Source organism: Apteryx rowi, unplaced genomic scaffold (genome assembly GCF_003343035.1).
Source record: "Apteryx rowi isolate R43461 unplaced genomic scaffold, aptRow1 scaffold_173, whole genome shotgun sequence".
NCBI classification, from domain to species: domain Eukaryota; kingdom Metazoa; phylum Chordata; class Aves; order Apterygiformes; family Apterygidae; genus Apteryx; species Apteryx rowi.
Window position 1 is genome coordinate 707,483 of NW_020448008.1, and position 19,340 is coordinate 726,822.

The 19,340-nt window shown below is 42.6% G+C and overlaps 1 protein-coding gene across 5 annotated transcripts in view; it reads right to left on the reverse strand.

The window, feature by feature from the left end:
- SUSD6 (sushi domain containing 6) overlaps positions 1–19,340 on the reverse strand; it is an 86,418-nt gene that overhangs the window by 50,064 nt on the left and 17,014 nt on the right. For all 5 annotated transcript variants that reach the window (XM_026060949.1, XM_026060948.1, XM_026060947.1 and 2 more), the window contains one exon: positions 2,282–2,469. In XM_026060949.1, the coding sequence (XP_025916734.1) occupies positions 2,282–2,402 (121 nt within the window). In that variant the 5' untranslated portion in view covers positions 2,403–2,469. The remainder of the gene's footprint in view (positions 1–2,281; positions 2,470–19,340) is intronic.

The window sequence follows — 19,340 nt, forward strand, 5'->3', positions numbered from 1 at the left end:
CTTTTGTAGCAATTGTGAATGTGTCACACTGGCCATGCATTCAACATAAGCATTACCATCAGGAGGTTTAATATAATCTCTTGCTTCATGTTAACATCTTTGTCCTGCCTGCTCTGAATGTTTTTGCTATGTAAACTAATAAAATGAGGATGGTGGGGTGATGGGGGGAAAAAGATGAGGGAAAGATGATTTTCCAAGCGCCTCGCTAGTATTCTTTGTTTATCCATCTGGCTCTCCACTCCTCAGCTCACTTGGTCATTAGTGTTACTCATGGCTGGCATGCTGCTGCAGGCGCAGCTCTCTGGGCCCATGACACATCACTGAGCACCCCCATCCCTCCCAGCAGTTGGCAGCTCCTGCCTCCCAACCTCAAAGAGCACACACATGGAAGCACTCCTCACCCAGCCCTTCCCCTCCCCCCAGGATTTTTCCCCCCATATATCTTGCTGTCTGCTATGATCATGGGCTCCCCTCCACATATGCTCACTTCCTCTGCAGGAAATACTTCATGCCTAGCCACTGTAATCCTATTTAGCTGATGATCTGCCTTGATCAGTTAGTTTTCCACAGCTGGTTTCAGGTCCTGGAGCAACACAAAGGGAAACAATGCAGAACCACTCTGGAGTCTTCTGATAAGCTTAACTAGTGCTTTTGTTAATGTGACTGGTTGCCTCAAAAATAATACTAGAAAGGCTTGCCAGCATTGTGGCTGCCTATCCGCAGTCAGCAGCCCAGGGCAGCCCAGGACATTTGCATACAGATTAGTCTCCACTGAAGGTGCTGCAGTGTATGTATTTGGAGTTCCAGTGACAGTGCACTCTAGCCCCAGACTRAAAGGCATATCTGACAGACCTGTATCTGAAGTGACGATGTGGCATTAACACCAATGACAGTAAGGCTGGAAAAAACAAGGATAGACCAAATTCAGAGAGACCTTGTCCTTTTCCCATTCTTACTATCTGTTCATGCCAATCTGTCACCCCTTCTTGTGTCTTCCTGGCCCTTCATTACTTACAAGGCCAAMGTCGCACCAGGAGGGCATACAAGACCAGGATATCTGATTTCAGGAGCCTCTCCCTTCCAACTCGAAGAACCAGAAATACTAAAAGGAGATCAAGTCCTCCAGCGGCTTTGAGCACCAGCAGACTTCTCTGTACAGGCTCACCTCTGCTTTAAGCAGTGTGCATCTGGCAACCTACATTTATACTACTCTACCACACAGAGGCCAATTCAAGCTTCACTGAAGCAAAGGAGTGCTGGTCACTTCATATTTTCAGGTGCCATCATACTTCAAATAAATAGGGCTTTTTAAAGCTCTGTTGAGAGCAGAGGTTTTGTTTTGAAAGGGAAGCTATTGCTTTACACTGCAACAATTGCTGAAATCAAACACACCTTTTGGGGATTAACCTCCTTTATAGCACTATGCAAGAACATGCATTTAAAGCACACATACAAAATTATTCCCTTCATCCTGTACCACTTATAGTCACGCATCTCTGTGGACACAAAAACTACATCATGGCAAGTTCAAGAGAAAAGACCACATTTCAGTGTATACTGGGTAAACATGCACACACTTACATAATGAACTCCCTTGTGACTATCTGGTATATTTTATTCTTCCACACATTTCTAACAGGTATATCTCCTTACCTCTACTGTTACTTAACATTTTACACATCATCCCATTGCACTATTTACATTACTCACCACGCTTGTCCACCAGAAAACAAAACAAAACAACCCCCCCCCCCAGGAAATTAGAGAGGGAAAGGGGAAAACCCAAGCTGCAAAGAGGATTTAACAGAGGAGTGCAGTTAGGGGGTGCTGAGGTGTCAGAAGATAGCACACAAGGAAACACTGAACAGACTCATCAGCTGTGTAAAGAGCTGAAGAGAGTCAGTGCTTCTAACAATACTTCTTCACATGAGCAATTGCTACAGGGCATACAGATAAGAGTGTCTACATGAGAATCTCACTCAACAAAAATGTGGTCCATATTCTTGAGACAGTCCAAATGCCCCCAGCTGCAGTGAAGATATAAGAAGGGAGAAAAAAGGCTGAGGGAATCAAAATGGCAGGGTAAAGAAGAAGCACTCTTATATTGCTAGTGTAAAGAATAGTTCAGTTCAGACACTGYCCTTTACTAAGCAGTAGCAGTGGAATTTCTTTCCTGCGGGTACTGAAGGATGTGTTCAACTACATCAGCCATCTCCATTTTCCCCATAGAAACATAAAGCCACCTCCCCCTCCCTGCAGCATAGGCAAAGGCTTCACTTACCTGTGGCCTGTGCTTCCACAATAAAGGTACCAAAGATAACTAGCAGAAGAAATAACCCATGGCTAGTCAAGGCAAGAGACGATCCTGTGCTGCTCTTTGGTGCTACCATTCCATGGCACATCTTTTACCCACCAAAGTTTCTTTTAAAAAAATCCCCGAAAGTTCTGGTTGATTAGGAGCACCTCAGTCTACAAAAAAGACATAGAAGGAAACAGTAAGTGTTAAGTCATACACATCTGCTATATCCAGAAGAAGGAAAGGGGAAATTCAGAAACAAACAAAAACAGCATTTTGTTTGTTCTAGAATTTTGGAATCTTACTAAGCAAGTATTCACAGTTCACAAGGAAAATAGGAGCAGAAAAGGTGATCTTCTGCATAGGAAATCTTAAAAGCAACCAGAACTTTTCACTTGCCCTCTAATATTTCAGGTCTGAAAACTGCATAACTTACAATTAATTTTATATCTTCCTTTCAGACAATCCCAGAGAATGTAGCATCTGGAGAATTTGTTTCAAAATAATTTCAAGAACCACCCTTCCTACTCATCCACCACCTTTCAGAAGGTCTCCAAGACACAGAAGACTACCAGACAGCTATGACAAATCAAACACTTCCTCAGCCACCTGGAAAGGCACAGCACATCTGACAGCCAGTTGGCAGCAGACAAACACACAGTTAAGAGGAGGAATGTAAAACAGCTTGCAAACCTCAGGTATAATGTTCTGACAGTATAGAGTATAGCAATTAAAATTGCAGGATGTGACACTATTCATACCTGAGGATTGAGAGATTCAGCCATAGCCTATCAGACATTGTCACACTGAAAACACATTAGTACACAAACACAGCTCCAGCAGCAAAGGGCACTTGGGAAATCATGAATGCACAAGTTGAATCCCTATTTTTAATGAAGAAAAAGACTGGACAGAATACAAGTCCCACTGACTTTGTATGGTTTTAGCCTGCAAGACCTATAATGGTGAATTTGGATCTGGATGAATTACAACATCATGCACGAGTCCAATGCTCCGAAAGAAGGTCAGAACTAAAGCTGTGTGTACCTGTGTTACAAAGAAAGGTATAAGGATAACTGTTCAGTGATACAGTCAAAATATAYGGAGAGGCATTTCAGCACTCCTTCTATCATGCTGCTCCTTACACAAACACGTAAAGTTTTCAGGAAAAAGAATGAACTTGGGGAAAAAGAATGTTTTCTTACACTTGCCCACAGGAATACTTTCCATGTGGGGGAACCCCATTCAGCCTATTTCTTCAGTTAAATGGATATTTATACTGGAGGAAGATATTTGGGCCAGATTTCCTAGGGAAATTCAAAACTGTTGGACAATTTCAAAAAATTTTGAAAGAGATGTAGAGGCAGGTATCATGCTCTTTCACACACTGTGAGAACAGATACGAGACCTGGATTAGTGCCCCTATGAGGAAAGGCAGTATGACATTCAGACACTTAGCCACTCCTGAGATGAAGTCAGCACACCAGCACTGAACAGACAAACATACAACTCAAACAGCCAAAACTCACATTGTCAAATGCTTAGGCAAAAAAAAAAAAAAAAAAAAAAAACACCCTGTGTTGTTATGGGAGGGGATTGGTGGATTTGTCATTAAACCCAGAAGTCTTCGAGGTAAATAAAGATTTCCCTAGTTCCACATCAGCATTTTGTTCATATTTAACTCAAAAGAGGGCTGATCTTTAAAATTTGGATCTTTCAAGTCAATTAGTCTGTCAAAAAAGAATCCTTCTGTGTGTGTGTCTGTGCACACACACACACACACACACACACGTGACATGCGCACAGAGACACACACCAGTAATTCAGTTTGTGGTCTGTAACATGCATTAGATTACAATGTATGCAAAAAATCGCAGGAAACCTTGCTAGGAACTGAATGCCATGGCTGAATTTTTCTTCTGTAGCAATAGGATAAAAACAGAGAATAAGTACTAGGCTGTAAAAGTGAAATCAAAACCCTTATCAAGAATCACTTTAAAAGATCTGCTAGCACAGCCAGCAAACTTTGAGCCAGACTAAGATGACATTTAAATTGACACGTGACAAGCCTGGAGCTGATGCTACAACAGGCTCTGTGTCTGCCCCTTTAGCTTCTTGCTTAATTTGTAGAGGTAGGGAGGGAAACAAAGCTGCCCTGTTCTGCCCCATTCGACACCTGGAGCACAAAAGACAGATTTCTCATGTGTTCCAGGGATGAGGATACAATGCTTTGTTCAGACTCAGTCATCCTACCATGCAGAAAGGATTAAGGATGCTGCCAGTTACCTTCCACAATTCCTTCAGCAACAATTAGAACAAGGAACGAAAAATATTTCTCTTTGAAGAAAACTGAGATATAAAGAGCCATCTAGTCTGTACATTCACCCCCTCCACTCAAGTCAGATCTCCTGCATGGATTTCAAGTTCATATTCAATTGGAAAAGGTCAGCATCTCTGAGCCAACAACTGGCCTCTTTCTTCTAGGAGTCGCTGTTCTATGCTGAATTACAGGTCTCAGAATGTAATGCACCATCTTAAGCAAATAACCCTTCTGATTGCATAAAGGCAGGCCTGCCCTCCCCATCCCAATCTGATGAAACCTTATTAGCATAACAAACTCTGCAAGTCTTGCAAATGTATATTTTAAAGGCGGCCAGCCCTGCCTTTGGGAACAGTGTCTGCTGGATGACTTGTATTAGTGGACAGAAGGAGAAGTAGGGAAGACAACATGCGAGTATCACAGAATTTGCTGTGACATCTGAGGTGTGCTATGTAGCCGTCGAGGCATTTTCCTCTCCCAAAGATTGCATGTGGAAGTTAGTCATCTAATTTTGGTATCTGAACTACAGCCAGGTCAGAGACACCTAAAGCAAGGATATCCTCTGGGGGAATCAATTATTGCCTATTCTTGATTCATTAATGGATTGCTTCAAAGCACAGTGCTGTTTGTCTCCTTTTTCCAAGGCCAGGCATGGCTTCCTCATTGCTTTTCTGCCACCAAGTCCCAGGTAGTCAGGAATCTTGTCTGTCAGAGATGCAGGGCTGCCCCACAAGGAATGCTGTAAGTTGATGCTGCTGCACCTACAGTAACACCCCACCAAGCTGATTTAGTTCACTGTGGGATTTGAAAGAGACAAATGCAGCAAAACACTTTTGTTGAAGGCAACACTGATAAACCCTTTGGAACTGCTAAAAAACAATAGGCACAGGTACTGCCTGTGAGAATCCTCCCTCAGGCTTCAGCCCAGGTACAAAACTAGTTCCCAGCCTTGTCTTTTCATTAGCAAAATCAGAAGATCAAAGAGATTCTGGCTAGATAAAAAGGTATCCTTTCTTCCCAGAGGGGAGCTGCTGGTTGGGAAACTATTTAGACAGACATTCAATTCTGAGAGCTGACTGTTGTTTTAGCACATTCCTTAAACCTACAGCTCAGGGGGAAACAGTTTTCATAACAACTTTTCAAGCCTCTGCCTCCAGAGGACAGCTTGCAACACCCAAATAGTCAGCTGAGGACCTGTAGCACTGCAGGTAGCCATTTTCTCCTAACAACAGTAGCAACCCACTTTTATACAGACATGGCTACCCTCAACTCTGTGCTACACTCTAGAAAACTATCTTTCTTGCCCCCACCACCTATCTCAGTGCATCTGAACTACAGCTTGGAGGAAGTCTTGCTATCTGGTCTCACCACTGCCATAGAAACAAAGAACTAAAGCTTGCTAGACTGGCAAGCCTTATCTCAGGACAGAGCTTGGTGTGCTTTAGAGAGAAAATAAAAGCTAATAAGGAGAAAAAAAGTGCTTTGCCTGTTTTAGCTTTGCCAGCATACATTGTAGAGCACACACATCTATCACCACAGACACACTCTCAAGGAGATAGCTTAATAAATCATAAGCTTATGTAAATCAAAGTGATTTCCCTGTTTATATGCAGTGCTAAGGAACAGGCTGATTTCTTTAATGGATCCTAGCAACTGCAAGGCAGAAGCCTACCATAGCACGAGTGTATGGGGTTAGAAGACTTCAGACCTATTTCACATGCCACAGCCCAGGCTAAGGGGTTATGGGAGAATGAAGTTTAAACAGAGATGTTTTCAGAGATAATATTCAATACAGCCAGTGGTTCCCATAAATACAGTAGGGAGAAGAAAGGAGGTTACAGTGTTTCAACCAATAGAGGGTTGTGGGTTTTTTTAAATGCACGCTGAGAAACACCTACTAAAAATGGACAAGAAAAATAAACTGTCCTCTGTGGCCGCAAAGTCCACAGCCACACACCCTCTTAGAGAATGCTACGAACAAGGGAAAAAATACCCATGGCTTCCTGGTTGCAATCATCTAGGGCTCTTTCACACCTCATGGACCAAATATTGGAACCTGAAATTTTGACATCGAGCAACCTCCCCAGTGACACTTCAGTGTTAGACCCTCTCATTGCATTTCCAGCCCAACTCTCACAACAAAGAGCCAGCTGTTCTGACACAGCAGTAGTTCACTTCTACATGAACTCCCTGGAGCAGACATTAACTTCCACTGAAATCATGCAGGCCAGATTTCCCACTCAAACTATAATCAGCCCTTTCCAACAAAGATGATGCATGCACATATGACAGCAGCTTTTCTAAGACTAAGTTGTTTCGGGACCTCTGCCATTTCTCTTCTAGACCTTTAGAAGTTGCCAATTCCTACTCCTCACTCCAAAATAGTCAYCCTTCTTGGTAAGAAAGTATGCATTTTCCTAGGACTATGATTAATTTTCTGATCTCATTTCACCACAGCAGCAGTGCTAGGTGCCTGTGGAAAAGCGCTCTTTGAAAGGCCATATGCTCAGGACACATGGAAGGAACCAGATTTGGGTAGTTCTAGTGCACTGAGGACATGGGATGTGGGGGGAGACAGTCTGAGACACTCCAGTTGCTCGAGATGCCTGGCAAGGATACGTCCTGTGTCACTGTTGCTGGAAAACAGGTCTTTAACTTGGGTTCTTCAGCATTTGTTTAGGGAAGTATTTAGTATGTCTGGAATGCTACTAGCTTGCTTTTAAATACCACACTTGAAACTTGCCCAAAAAAATGAGTTATCCTCAGGCACATCAGAAACCTCTACTTTAACCAGTTTGTTTCCCCTTCACAGAATAATATTTAGAAATTGATCGTTCTCTTGAATGCACACAGCAAAGACTGTGTCAGCAGGATAAGTCCTGGGTGTGTACAACGTACCTTTCAAAAGGCTAAGCACAAGGATTGTTCTTGCCTTGTGGCCACGCGGCAGGAAGAACCTAACGTGAACAGCAGCATGTTCACAGAATTTAACTTTCACCCATAGTCACTTTGTTTTAAAGCTTGACTACTCATTGAAAACAGGCAAAAAAAGGATTTAATGGAAACAGTCATCATCCTCGGCTTCTTCACAAGAAAAGTCCCAGTGTCAGCAGAGGAAAGAAATCCCTAATTCTACTTAGTTTCTGTAATTAAAACAATTTAATTGAAAGCTTTTAGAAACAGAAYTATATTTTTAAAAATTTTGTGATAGCTTCAGTTTGTTTAAACTGTTCAATTAAACTAGACGCACACAAAAGAAAAAACAAGCATTCAAAATTACCTGAAGGCAGAGTTTAAGTAGTATCTTAACAGCCTGATTTCTCAGTACAGCCAACTCTCAGTTATCCAGGAAAATTGGTAGAGGTGGAAGAGGAAAGGGAAAGACCAAATAAGCTATGTAACCTGTTCCCCCACACACACCCCAAAGCAGACAATATAGAATGTGTGTGGCTGGTAGCTTAATTTCATACCTTCACCTCTGAATTACAAAAAGGCAGATTTCTGCATACAACAGACATGGTGTAAAGCAGAGGACTGAACTGCACATACCCCTGCTACAGTAGGGAATCATGAGGGCAGACAGAGCTGCTTATTCCACAGACCAGAATCCACCCGCATCCCTGGCAGAGCAACCTTATTGCAGGCTGTAGTAGAACCTGAATTGTTGCGCTTCCCCCTTCATTCCTGAACTGTGCCACAGGGCCTGGCCCAGGGCCTGCACATTCAGCTGTTTCTTTTATGTGCACATCTCATTTTAGCCTTCACCTCCTCTCTCTCTCATCATGGTTTCTGAAATACCACCACAATTTTGATACTGTAGAACACCCATTTTCAAAATGAGACATTAGCAAGCTTCTTTCTGAACAAACTCTAGACAGGACAAATTCAGAAATTCCATTTCGTCTCTGATAAAAGGCACACATCTACCCACAGCCCCCTTAAGGCACGCTTAAGCCCTAGCCAGGAAACTGGATTTTTCACTGTTGGATAACCAGTTCCTTACAGTTGGGAAGTTCACCCCAACACCCCTGCCCAAAGTGAATAAACTTGCAAGATCCACCAGTCTGTGTAGCTCATTCCCCARCCTCTTCCTCTTCTCTCTCCTTCCTATCACAGTTCAAAGTTCTGTTTGCATTAGGTCATGCGTTTACACCACTCCCTCACTTGCCTCCTTATCTCACTCAAAACGTTCCCCAAGAAGTCATCCTGAGGTTAGCCCAACATATTCCCTTTTGTGGGCTAAAGGCAGGGACTGCTTCCTTCCTCCATTGATTTCCCTCCCTTGCACCAGCTGGTGCAAGCCTTTGCCTATGAGGCTTCTTCCCTCTGCAGCCCAGAGAGGGCACACCAGGCTCAAAGAGATTCCTGAGTGGTTCAAACATACCACAAACCTATACAAAGTCACTAGAACTGCAACTGTCCCTTCAGAGGTAAGAAACCAAGTGGCAGTGTTTTCACAAGAAAGCGCGCAGGACTGCCCACAGGGTGGTACGCAGTACTCTTCACTGTCTGTTGCATGATGGAAATTCTGAAGTTAGATGTGGATTAACCCCAAATGGTTTAACACTCCTTGGCCAGTGTGATGCACAGGGGAATTTTTAAGTATAACAAAGAAGCCCAACATGCTGCTACTGCTCAGGGCACCTTGCCTGCCAGCTTCCTCTGTTCCAAGTTATCCAGTCAACAAAAGTTAACAAGAAAAAAAAAAGGCCTGGAGCCTCTTTGAGAAACACTTGTGCACATCCAAGCAGCAGCAGAAAGAGACACTTCAGATCCTTCCACCCTCACCCACCCCTTAAAAATTTCCCATGCAGCATCCCCTTGAGAACCACAAGGTCCATTGGGGCTTTTTGAAGTTTTTGTTTGGTTGTTTGTTTTTTTAATGTAGGAAGAACCGTTTGTGTTCAAGTTAACCAAGTGGGGGGGGGGGCTTCTGATCCTTCAAGGAAAACCAGAGAAAGTGTATTCTCACTGCACACTCTAAAAGTCCATTGCTACATTGTTGTCAGTTGTACTTCACAGATATGCATCTCATACAGTCTAAATTGCTATTTCATTCCTTTTACATGTTATATCAAAGATTTAAGAACAAACCAATGAGGCATATCACCCTGAAATTCTAAATAAATCTGTGTACTGCTGCAGTAAATTCCACTTTCCCAAAAAAACATCAAAGCAGGCCTCAGAAAAATGTGCTCTACTTCACAACTGAGTGCATCAGATATCCAAGTGCAGAGGACACACTCTTAGCAAGGTACTCTGCTGACACTGTCAACACACAGTAATTGAAGCAGCTTAGATTTTTTTAAGCCAGAAAATGTTTCCCATTTGATTCACTTTCCCATCCTGTGACACAGCAAGGGGAACACCATAGGAGGGCTTGCTTTAGGATATGGTTTTCATTCTTGATAATAGTATCACTCTTATGGCTTTAGAAACAGAGTCAGAGACAAGCTGTTAGAAACACTGTCAGAAACACTACTCAGCCCTGGTGAGGCCCCATCTGGAGTACTGCGTCCAGTTCTGGGCTCCCCAGTACAAGAGGGATGTGGCACTACTGGAGCAAGTCCAGCGAAGGGCYACAAAGATGATTAGGGGACTGGAGCATCTCTCTTATGAGGAAAGGCTGAGAGAGCTGGGCCTGTTTAGCYTGGAGAAGAGAAGGCTGAGAGGAGATCTTATCAATGTGTACAAGTATCTGAAGGGAGGGTGTCGAGAGGATGGAGCCAGACTCTTCCCAGTGGTGCCCAGCGACAGGACGCGAGGCAACGGGCACAAACTGAAACACAGACACTTCCATCTGAACATGAGGAAAAACTTTTTCACTGTGAGGGTGACAGAGCACTGGAACAGGTTGCCCMGAGAGGTGGTGGAGTCTCCTTCTCTGGAGATATTCAAAACGCGCCTGGATGCAATCCTGTGCAATGTGCTCTAGGTGACCCTGCTTGAGCAGGGGGGTTGGACTAGATGATCTCCAGAGGTCCCTTCCAACCTCAACCATTCTGTGATTCTGTCTTGTGGAGACCCTTCCTGTTTCCAAGGGCTGTGGTGGTCATGCTAGGCCCAAAGTCACAAAAGATTTGATTTGTGACTGAAAAATACTGGCTGGTTTTCCTTGTCTTGGTAAGTCTGGGAGAAAGTCCTAGGCACCATTGTCTTCTCAAATTTTAAGAAGTTTCCCTGAAAGTCACAAAATACCATTGGAAAATTTTTTTTTTTTTTTTTTTTTTACTTAGGAGGAGGTAGAGAACAGAAGACTCAAAATCTGATTATCCTTCCAAATAAGGAAGGAGAACCTAGTTACAGCCAGCTCAGTTGCTATGAACTTCTAGGCATCAGTAGAAAGGAATAGCAGTGTCATGGATGGAGAAGGGGCAGAGAATTAGACAAGTTCATATAATACAGCACCTCCAATGCATAACAGATTTCAGTGCTGTTATAAAAATGCTCATAATGATGGGGTTATTTAACCAACGAATGAAGAGAAGCCAATAAATAAGAATACTGGATCTGCTTTACTGGATTTTTTTTTTTTAAGCATACTGGCATCAATACAAGTCAGAAAAGCAAATGTGGACATGGGTTAAACTAGACACTGGGGAGTAACTGAGAATGCGCCTCTCATGCAATCCTTCCCAGCTGATTTTTTTTAAATATGCTTTTATTTGGAAGAGCATTCCCTTTGGAAACTATTGTTTCAGCATTTTTCTCCTGCTGCACTGCATCAGAAGCTAGGTTTCATACTTTCAGCTTTAATCAGTACAACAGCACATTTACAGAGGACCATATGCACAAAATGTTCCAGAACAGTTTCCAAAAATAATAAATCCTAAAAAGGAAAACTCACAGTAAACCAAAATGGCTTCAGGGAAGCAGAATAAAGAAAAGCAGTGTAAAGGCAAAACATCTTGAAAGCACATACAAGTTTGAAATGATGCTTCTAGTAAGAACAGGATTCTCAAAGCAGCATTGGGTTGGCAGCACTTTTATATCCAGGATGTTTTTTTTAATTTATACAGCTGTGTTGATCTGTTTCAAGGAACACACCACAAGGCCCATATACAGTAAAGGCTTGTTTTATATTCCCTCACTGCTAGAATGTGCTTCTCCCCACCCTTACCACTTGTTGCGCTTCCATTTCAACTGATGTGGCTGAAAGCATCAGTCTGCCGTACACGCAGCTGCAACGCCACGGAGCAGAACAGACATTTGAAGAGAACACCCAGCCGGGAAATCTTTTTCCTATCAAAGCCCTCTATGCAACTCTCAGTGAACTGGTTTGCCACTTAAATAAGGAATTATACTAGAAGATGGAGACACTCTTTTACATTTATTCCTAAAGGTACAGCTGTAAGACACAGCTCACAAGGAGGTTACAAGCTGCTGTTTATTGCCAGATATGAAAATATCCACTTATCCACCCCTAACAGGTGATGACACTTCCGTGTAGTGCTCAATATCTCTATCACAGCTCATATAGGAAGTTCTCCACAGTAGACATGTTCTAATATCAGGCCTTCCCAGGCTAACAAACACTTGATATTCGGATGTCAGTGCAAAGTTCTTTTCGAAGATAAAAACACACAAACCACCCCGAGAAATAAGACTATAGGCTCAGTATTCCGAAAACAGCACCTTCCAACAATCTAGTGCTATTGGCTAAACTGAGAAAGTTAAAAAGAGTTTCAAATCCTGGTTCTAAATTTAAACATTGCATTTGGGATTTTAACAGAGAACTGTTTCAATACATTTTAATGAGGAAAGACAGGCCTTCAAAGGTCTGAGCTCAATTTTGTATCCATTAGTTCACCATGTCTCTAACGCTTTTGCTACTACTACTACAAAAAGTTTCCTGTTTTTCCTATTTAGGATGTATTGTTCTAATGTCACAGACAGACATGAAATTGCTATAAACCCTCGCTGTGACAGAGACAGATTATAGTAATATTGGATACATTTTACTTTGCAGAAGCCAGCCAACTTACTGTTTTGTCAGCATACAATTTAAAAAGGAAAATTCAATTTTGCATTGTCATTCAAACCACTTGTAACTAAGACTAAGATCAGCATAACATTTACACACAGACCCTCTCCCACACCAACAATACGCAGACTGAATGAACCCAGCTCACCTCTGCGAGTGTTCATTCAGACCTACACATAAAACGCAAAAGATTTGAGACTGATGAGTTAAGAACTATCCTAGTAACACGAAAAACACTGCTACAGAAGAACTATGCACAATGCACAAGACTGTCAGACTTTGCAGAAGTCTAAGAAAGCTGAGGAGGAGATTGGAAAGGGGGGCATGCATGTTATTGCCTTAATAGTACCAGTGTTGAGAGGGATCTGCTTCATGGAATTAGCCAATGTTAAGGATTTACATTATTTTTAGATATTATTAAAGATTAACTTAAGGTTCACAAACACCTTTATTTCAAAGGGCAAAAAGGAATCGTCTGCTTATTTAGATAAGAAATGTCTAAATCCCCGCTTCCTAGACAGAAATTCTGCTCCTTCCACCATTGGCCAGGAACCAAGAGGAGGGGGAAAGGGTATCAGAGGAATCAACCAGTCCTGAAGAACTTCAGAAAAGTGATTAATTTAATTAAGATTTCTTTCTAAAACCACATCTGAGCCACATGCTGGTATGTCTAGGTGAATTGCATAAGAAATCATTTGTCACAAGGGTCAGAACAGAATTCTAGAAACCTTCTGAAAAGGTTTCAAGCCTTCAGCTGGGTAGTACAACTTATCTTGACTTGATAACATCAGGTCTTTCCCCAGCAATGCTTGGCTTGCTCTTGTCACCTATAAGTAGCCAACAGACTTTAGGCAAGCCTGATATTTCACTAGAATCAAGTTGGAGAAGATTTGTCTTTAGACAGCACAAATGTTGGCAATAAAGGTTGGAGCTATCACAGGTCTATCAAGTCTGTTTTCCTGTGTTTGAATACTGAGACACATTCACTCATTCAAGAAAATGAAACCCACATGCTTTCTTAAAGCAGGATCTCCTTCTTCACACTGCATGGACCACACTTAGTATAAGACACACTGGCTGTCAAACATAGGAAAAAAAGGTTAAGAAGGCATTTTAGCTGCAAGACCTTTCCATGCTGTGCAATAAAAAACCCCACAGATCTCTCACACTGCCTTTTCTTCCTCTGCATGTACACCCTCTCCAGCCCCACCCCCCAAAGAAAGCCTTTTGGCAGAAATGTCATTTCTTATCCCATTCTCTCTTTGGCACATGCATTTTAATATTCTTTTTGATACATTACAGCTAATTGTTCTGACTCACTATGGAAGTCTGTGCAATGGAAGAGATGCACACAAGAAACCTGGGGCACATGCCAGAGGATAAACTTTTCCATCAGAAAAGCATGTGCCTAGGCAAACAGATCTCACAAACACTTCTTGCTTCATTAGTATTTGCAGAGCCACAGGAGGCAGAAGGCTGAGCCCAGGAACAGACCACACTGCGCTAGGTGCTCTATGAACACAGAGCAAAAAAGACCACTGCTACAGCAACATTATAAGGTAGCACAACACAAAGAGACAGACTGGGAGAAACTGCCTTTTTAATCTGAGCCATGACTGGTTCCCTGGGATCTTATTCTCAGCAGGTTCTTGCAGTTTTCGCACCCAGTGAAATCCAGAGCTATTTGATCACCTGCAAGCATGCAATAAAGATCTGTACCATGCCTGTTTTTAATGCTTTCCCTGTTCATTACAGTGGAATCAGAATTGAAAAGGAAATTAAAAGGTCACTGAGATATGTGAGCTATTTCTGTCACAGAACATGCCAATAATTTGGCACAGAAGCAAGGATCAGAGAGCTAGACTGCTTGGAAACAGGCTAAGGAAAACACTTCCCTCAAATTCTTATCAGTAAATATTTAACTCCATTTTTATTTTTGCAGCTACACTGACATTGGACTTGATACTTGTTAATTTATAGAACCAGATTTATGAAAGTAGTACAGACTAAGACTGCATATTCATTACTTCCCTTGCCACTTGCTCTTCCCCATTCTAGTTCCCAGTTCTCCTCCCTCATCTTCAAGGCTTAACACAGCCTAACCTCTGCTTTCATTTCTCATGTTCCTTCTCAAGGAACTACCACCACACCTCCTTACCCTCTCTGCACAAACTTCAATTCACACTTCACACACAATGAACCTTCCCTCTCCCGCAGTTCCTTGTGCCATTTCCTCAGCTGAACTTATTAACAATGTCTCCAAGACTTCCCATGCCTGAAATGCCCCAGGGCACACAGGAATGAGTTGGTAAGGTTTTGAGGGCAGTTACTCTGTGTATTTTGCAAAGGTTCTGTGTGGCTGCTGCATTAGCAAGTTATATCTAGTGAGACTTGTGTGCACACCTCCCTTTCAACGGGGGCTGATTTGTGCTCTCACTTTTTGAAGCACAATGAAGAGATGAACTGCATACTCTGAGCAGAGGCGGCATTCCTTCATGCAAGGGGTTATCACCATCATATAAATATCTGCATGAGATTTTCCGAAACCACAACTGGGAACACAAGAATCTCCTGCTCCAGGGGAAAAGGAACCAACTGGCTCCTCTCCAATGCTTTCAGAAAGCTTTTATTTATTTATTTGGGGGGGGAGGGGAGGAGAACTGTTCYCCGATTTAGGCAAAACCTATCCACAAGCCTATACCCTCCTCCTTGGCCGGGAACCTGCAAAGAGTTGCTGCTGAACATATCTTTCAAGGCTTGATATTAAGCCAAAGCCTGTGCAGCACGGACAGTAGGGTACTGCAATGACAATGGCAAGCAAGCTACTGAGAGCAACTAGACAGAGCAGGTTCACTGCATAACAGCTCCAGTCATCTTGGACATTGTTCTCATCCATCATTTATTCAGAGTTTAAGCTGTTTTGGGAAAGAGCTTCTACCCACGTACATTTTGACAGCACCTCAAAGACTGTGGGAAATTTTTTTTTATACAAACAAGAACATTAAGAGGAGACCTCTGTATCTCTTCTTGATCTCTTAACATTTTTCAGGCCTCCACTTGCACCTGCAGTGCACTTCACCACCCACAGTGTGTCTCCTTCTCTTTGGATTAAGGACAAGGATGAAATACTACTTCCTTGCATTTTTGTAACTGGCCCCAGGGGAATTCTCAGGACAACCTGAGTCTGCTCCAAATCACAGCTATCAGTAGGTTTCACTTTGTGTGGTTTTCTTCTCTACTAAGGAGAACATTAAAATTTTAGAGAAATCTAAGATAACTGAATCACTCTATACTGTTAATCCTGATGTCCCCAGATGCACTCCTCTTCCCTCTGATGAAGAGTCCTCTAAGCTAGTCTCCTACATGACCAGATACTTAAAACAGCGTAGTCCCTTGCCTGGCTGTGCCAAGTGGCCTGACCAAGGAGCCACACTAAGTTTGGAACTACCTGCAAGTTACAGTATTTTGCAGTTAAGTGGCATGCAAGACCACCTAGTCTCAATAAGGTAGCACTTACAAGTGCTCAAGTGCTAAGCACTGTACAAAGGTGCCAAAAGGGAGGCCCCATCACAGGCAGCTTACAGGCCATGCAGAAAACAGTTAGTCACCTAGTCCAAGAGTACCCAAAAACTAGTTTTTCCACAGTGGACTATTGGTTTTTGAGTACAGAGGGGAAGGGCAGTTCTGTACGGCATCTTTCTTTAGAAGATGGTCTGAGGAAAATCCCTCAGTGCCTGCAATAATCAGCTATTTCCTGCCTCTATTTCGTTCACCAGAAGGACAGAAAGAATCCCTCCTCTAGAGGTCCGTGGTTCCCCCATTGGGGAATCAAACCACGCCTTTGCCATAAGCCTTCTAAAGTACTGCATCTTTCATACCAACAGCCTGGTCAAAAAGACTGAGCTAGAGTCTGTTACATTTTCTGCGTATTACATTAAACAATGAGCACAAACACCCCATCTCCCTCTTCAACTGTTGCACAATCACTTACATGAAAAAGCCAGTACCTACTTTCTCTCAAAAAGGAAAAAAACAAAACTACTTATTTAATATTCCTGTTTCACCTTAAAGGATCCCCATCACCCTGCACCTCACAGAACCATGGGAAGGTATTTTCTTGTCAAGCCACAGCAGCTTCTTTGATGTTAACAGCACCCCCCCACACACACACACAGTTCCAGGAACTTTTAAAATAAAAATTTACCACCACATTCTTCTTTGTCTGACCGTCTCCCCCCCAGCAAATACATCAATAGTGTCAAACATTTATCTTTACACACAGAAAACTAGCAGGAAGCACTCCTGGAAAGGAGAAAAAAATTTTGACCAAGGCTAGACTTACAGGAAAAAGGGAAGGAGTCATCTTTCTCCATGCCTAGACAACAAGCCCTCAGAAGCACACAATTTATAACCCTGCCCTGTTGTAGCTGCATGTGCAGGAGAGGACACGCAGGTCAGCCAGCAGTGCAGGCTCACAGAGAACCTCTGACCCCGCCTTGAGGCAACAGATCTCTGGTGGCTAAGAAAGGTGCCCCTTTCCACCTGACAATTCCTAAGACTACCTGAAACTTGATTTATGAACAGCTGAGTCATTCTCAACAGCAAACACTAAAGTTTCTCCTACTGTCATGTCAAATGCTTTAAACAAACAAAACCCTCATGTAAACAAAGACACAACAGAGAACAACTCTTTAGGGGTGTGATCATCTATTTCCTGCATACCAGACTGGGGGATGCTGGAGTCTATTTGGCACTCATAGATGTTTGTCTACTGCAGTCCACCATATGCCTACTCTCCCTTACTGAACTGAAGCAGCAGCTCACATGTACACAAGAGAACAATTACACTGGCAGGGAGAACATAAAAAAAACAATCACTTACAGGCAAAAATATCTCTATTCTCTCACTAAAACACCACTGCTCTGGAATACAAAGTGATACAGATTTGCAAAGAAATTGCATTCACCAGCARAACTAACACAAAACAAACTACCACAAGGAAGGTGGAGTAGAACATTGTTTCACATGGAAGAACAAAGTTCAGAGGCCAGAAGTAATCATGAAACAGAAGGAGAAACTATTCAACTGAGCACACTGACCCAGAACACAGGGTTCAGTGACCACCTACATATACATGCTCAGGCTTCAGATCCACAATCCAAGTGGCACTTCATCCAGCCTTCTTTTTTAAACACAAATTCACAGTTTCAGGGCAATAATCTGATATACTGGAGCTGTAGCATTACAGCTCATTGCAAACAGGCTAGAAAGAAAAAGAAAAATTGTGCAACGAGCAAAACAGAGCAAGAGGAACATCTGCTACGTTTACCAGGAATGCCATATGATCTATATCTGAGGTACAAAGAATGAGTTCATTCATTTTTTAAAGCAAAAGTAATAGGGCATTCTTTCCAAGATAAGAAGGAAAATGCCTATTCCTCTTCCCCTTCCACTACCATTCCCAATTCAAATTTGGCTTTATGATGAACCAGCTGCCAGTGCTGCCAGTGCTGCCAGTACTCTGGACCGGACAGTCAAGCTCAGAGCACTTTTCAAGACAGGATGCCAGAATGAGGAGGATAAAAACACTGCTTTAGCATTTTTGTTTAGCTCTAACACAAGCCTGTTTCATTCACAGCACAGCCAGAGTTGCAGCACTGAAAGACTAGTTTTGTTACTAGCAGATTACAGCAATACTCTGGAGCTGTAAGGCATTTGGCAGCAGTAGGGATGGTTAGCACAGTCTCAACTGCTACCCTGAGTTCATCCTGAGTTCCTAAAAGCATTGCTCAGAATTGTAACCAATACAGTTGGTTCAGATCTGAGCACCGAAGTACACATCTTGCTACAAAAAAGGTGAGGCCAGACACATGGCAGCAATGTTTTCTAATATCTTGCAGAACACAGCCACACCAGCTGAGAATGTTTCTACTCCATCCGTGCTATCCAATATGGGTCTGCCACACAGCCAAGTTCTAATACAGGATACAGTATTGTCAAACATTTATTTATTTAAACATTTAAATGTCAAACAATACAATCTCAGTGCATCCTCATTCCCTCTTAGAAAAACAATAGGTCTTTTTTCATTTGAGCACCTGTCAGTAGGTATCATTTGGCTGTGCAAGTCATTTGCAAGGCAGTAAGGCCCTYGGTACTAGCAGAGTCCCTCAACAGCTGTCAAGATATAACATGTAAGTTATTTCACCTATTGTAAGACTCCTTCAGCACTAATAAGGTCCTGTCATATTTGCTAGTTCTTCATTCTTCCCAAATCTGAATCCCCAATTGCTCTCTGAAATTCAAGTGTTCAGTTTGTCAATTGAGTTTTCATTGCAGGAGATGGATGGCAAAAAGGATTAGTAGGATTCTGCAGCAGTGCTGAGCAGCCTAAGCCACAAAGAGAACACTGTATGAAAGCCTGCTCTGACAACCAAGTGCCAAAAGTAAAATGGAAAATGACAGGCCAGATTAACCAGTGCCAGCATTAGTTCCCAGATCCACCCAGGTCATGATGTATCCCAGTCTCCCCTCCCCATACTTTTAAAACACTCCAGTCTGAGTCCAGGTATATTCTTTCACCACCCTGTTGATCAAGTGCAGGCTGTCTTTTCTTTCAGAACAGATTTGCAGAAAGGCACCCCTCACCCACATATCTAGCCTGGTGTTAGCTCTCTACCTGTGGAATAGCTCAGATGAGAAACCCAGAGATGAGTTTCATTTAACTTTCAGCTCTTCC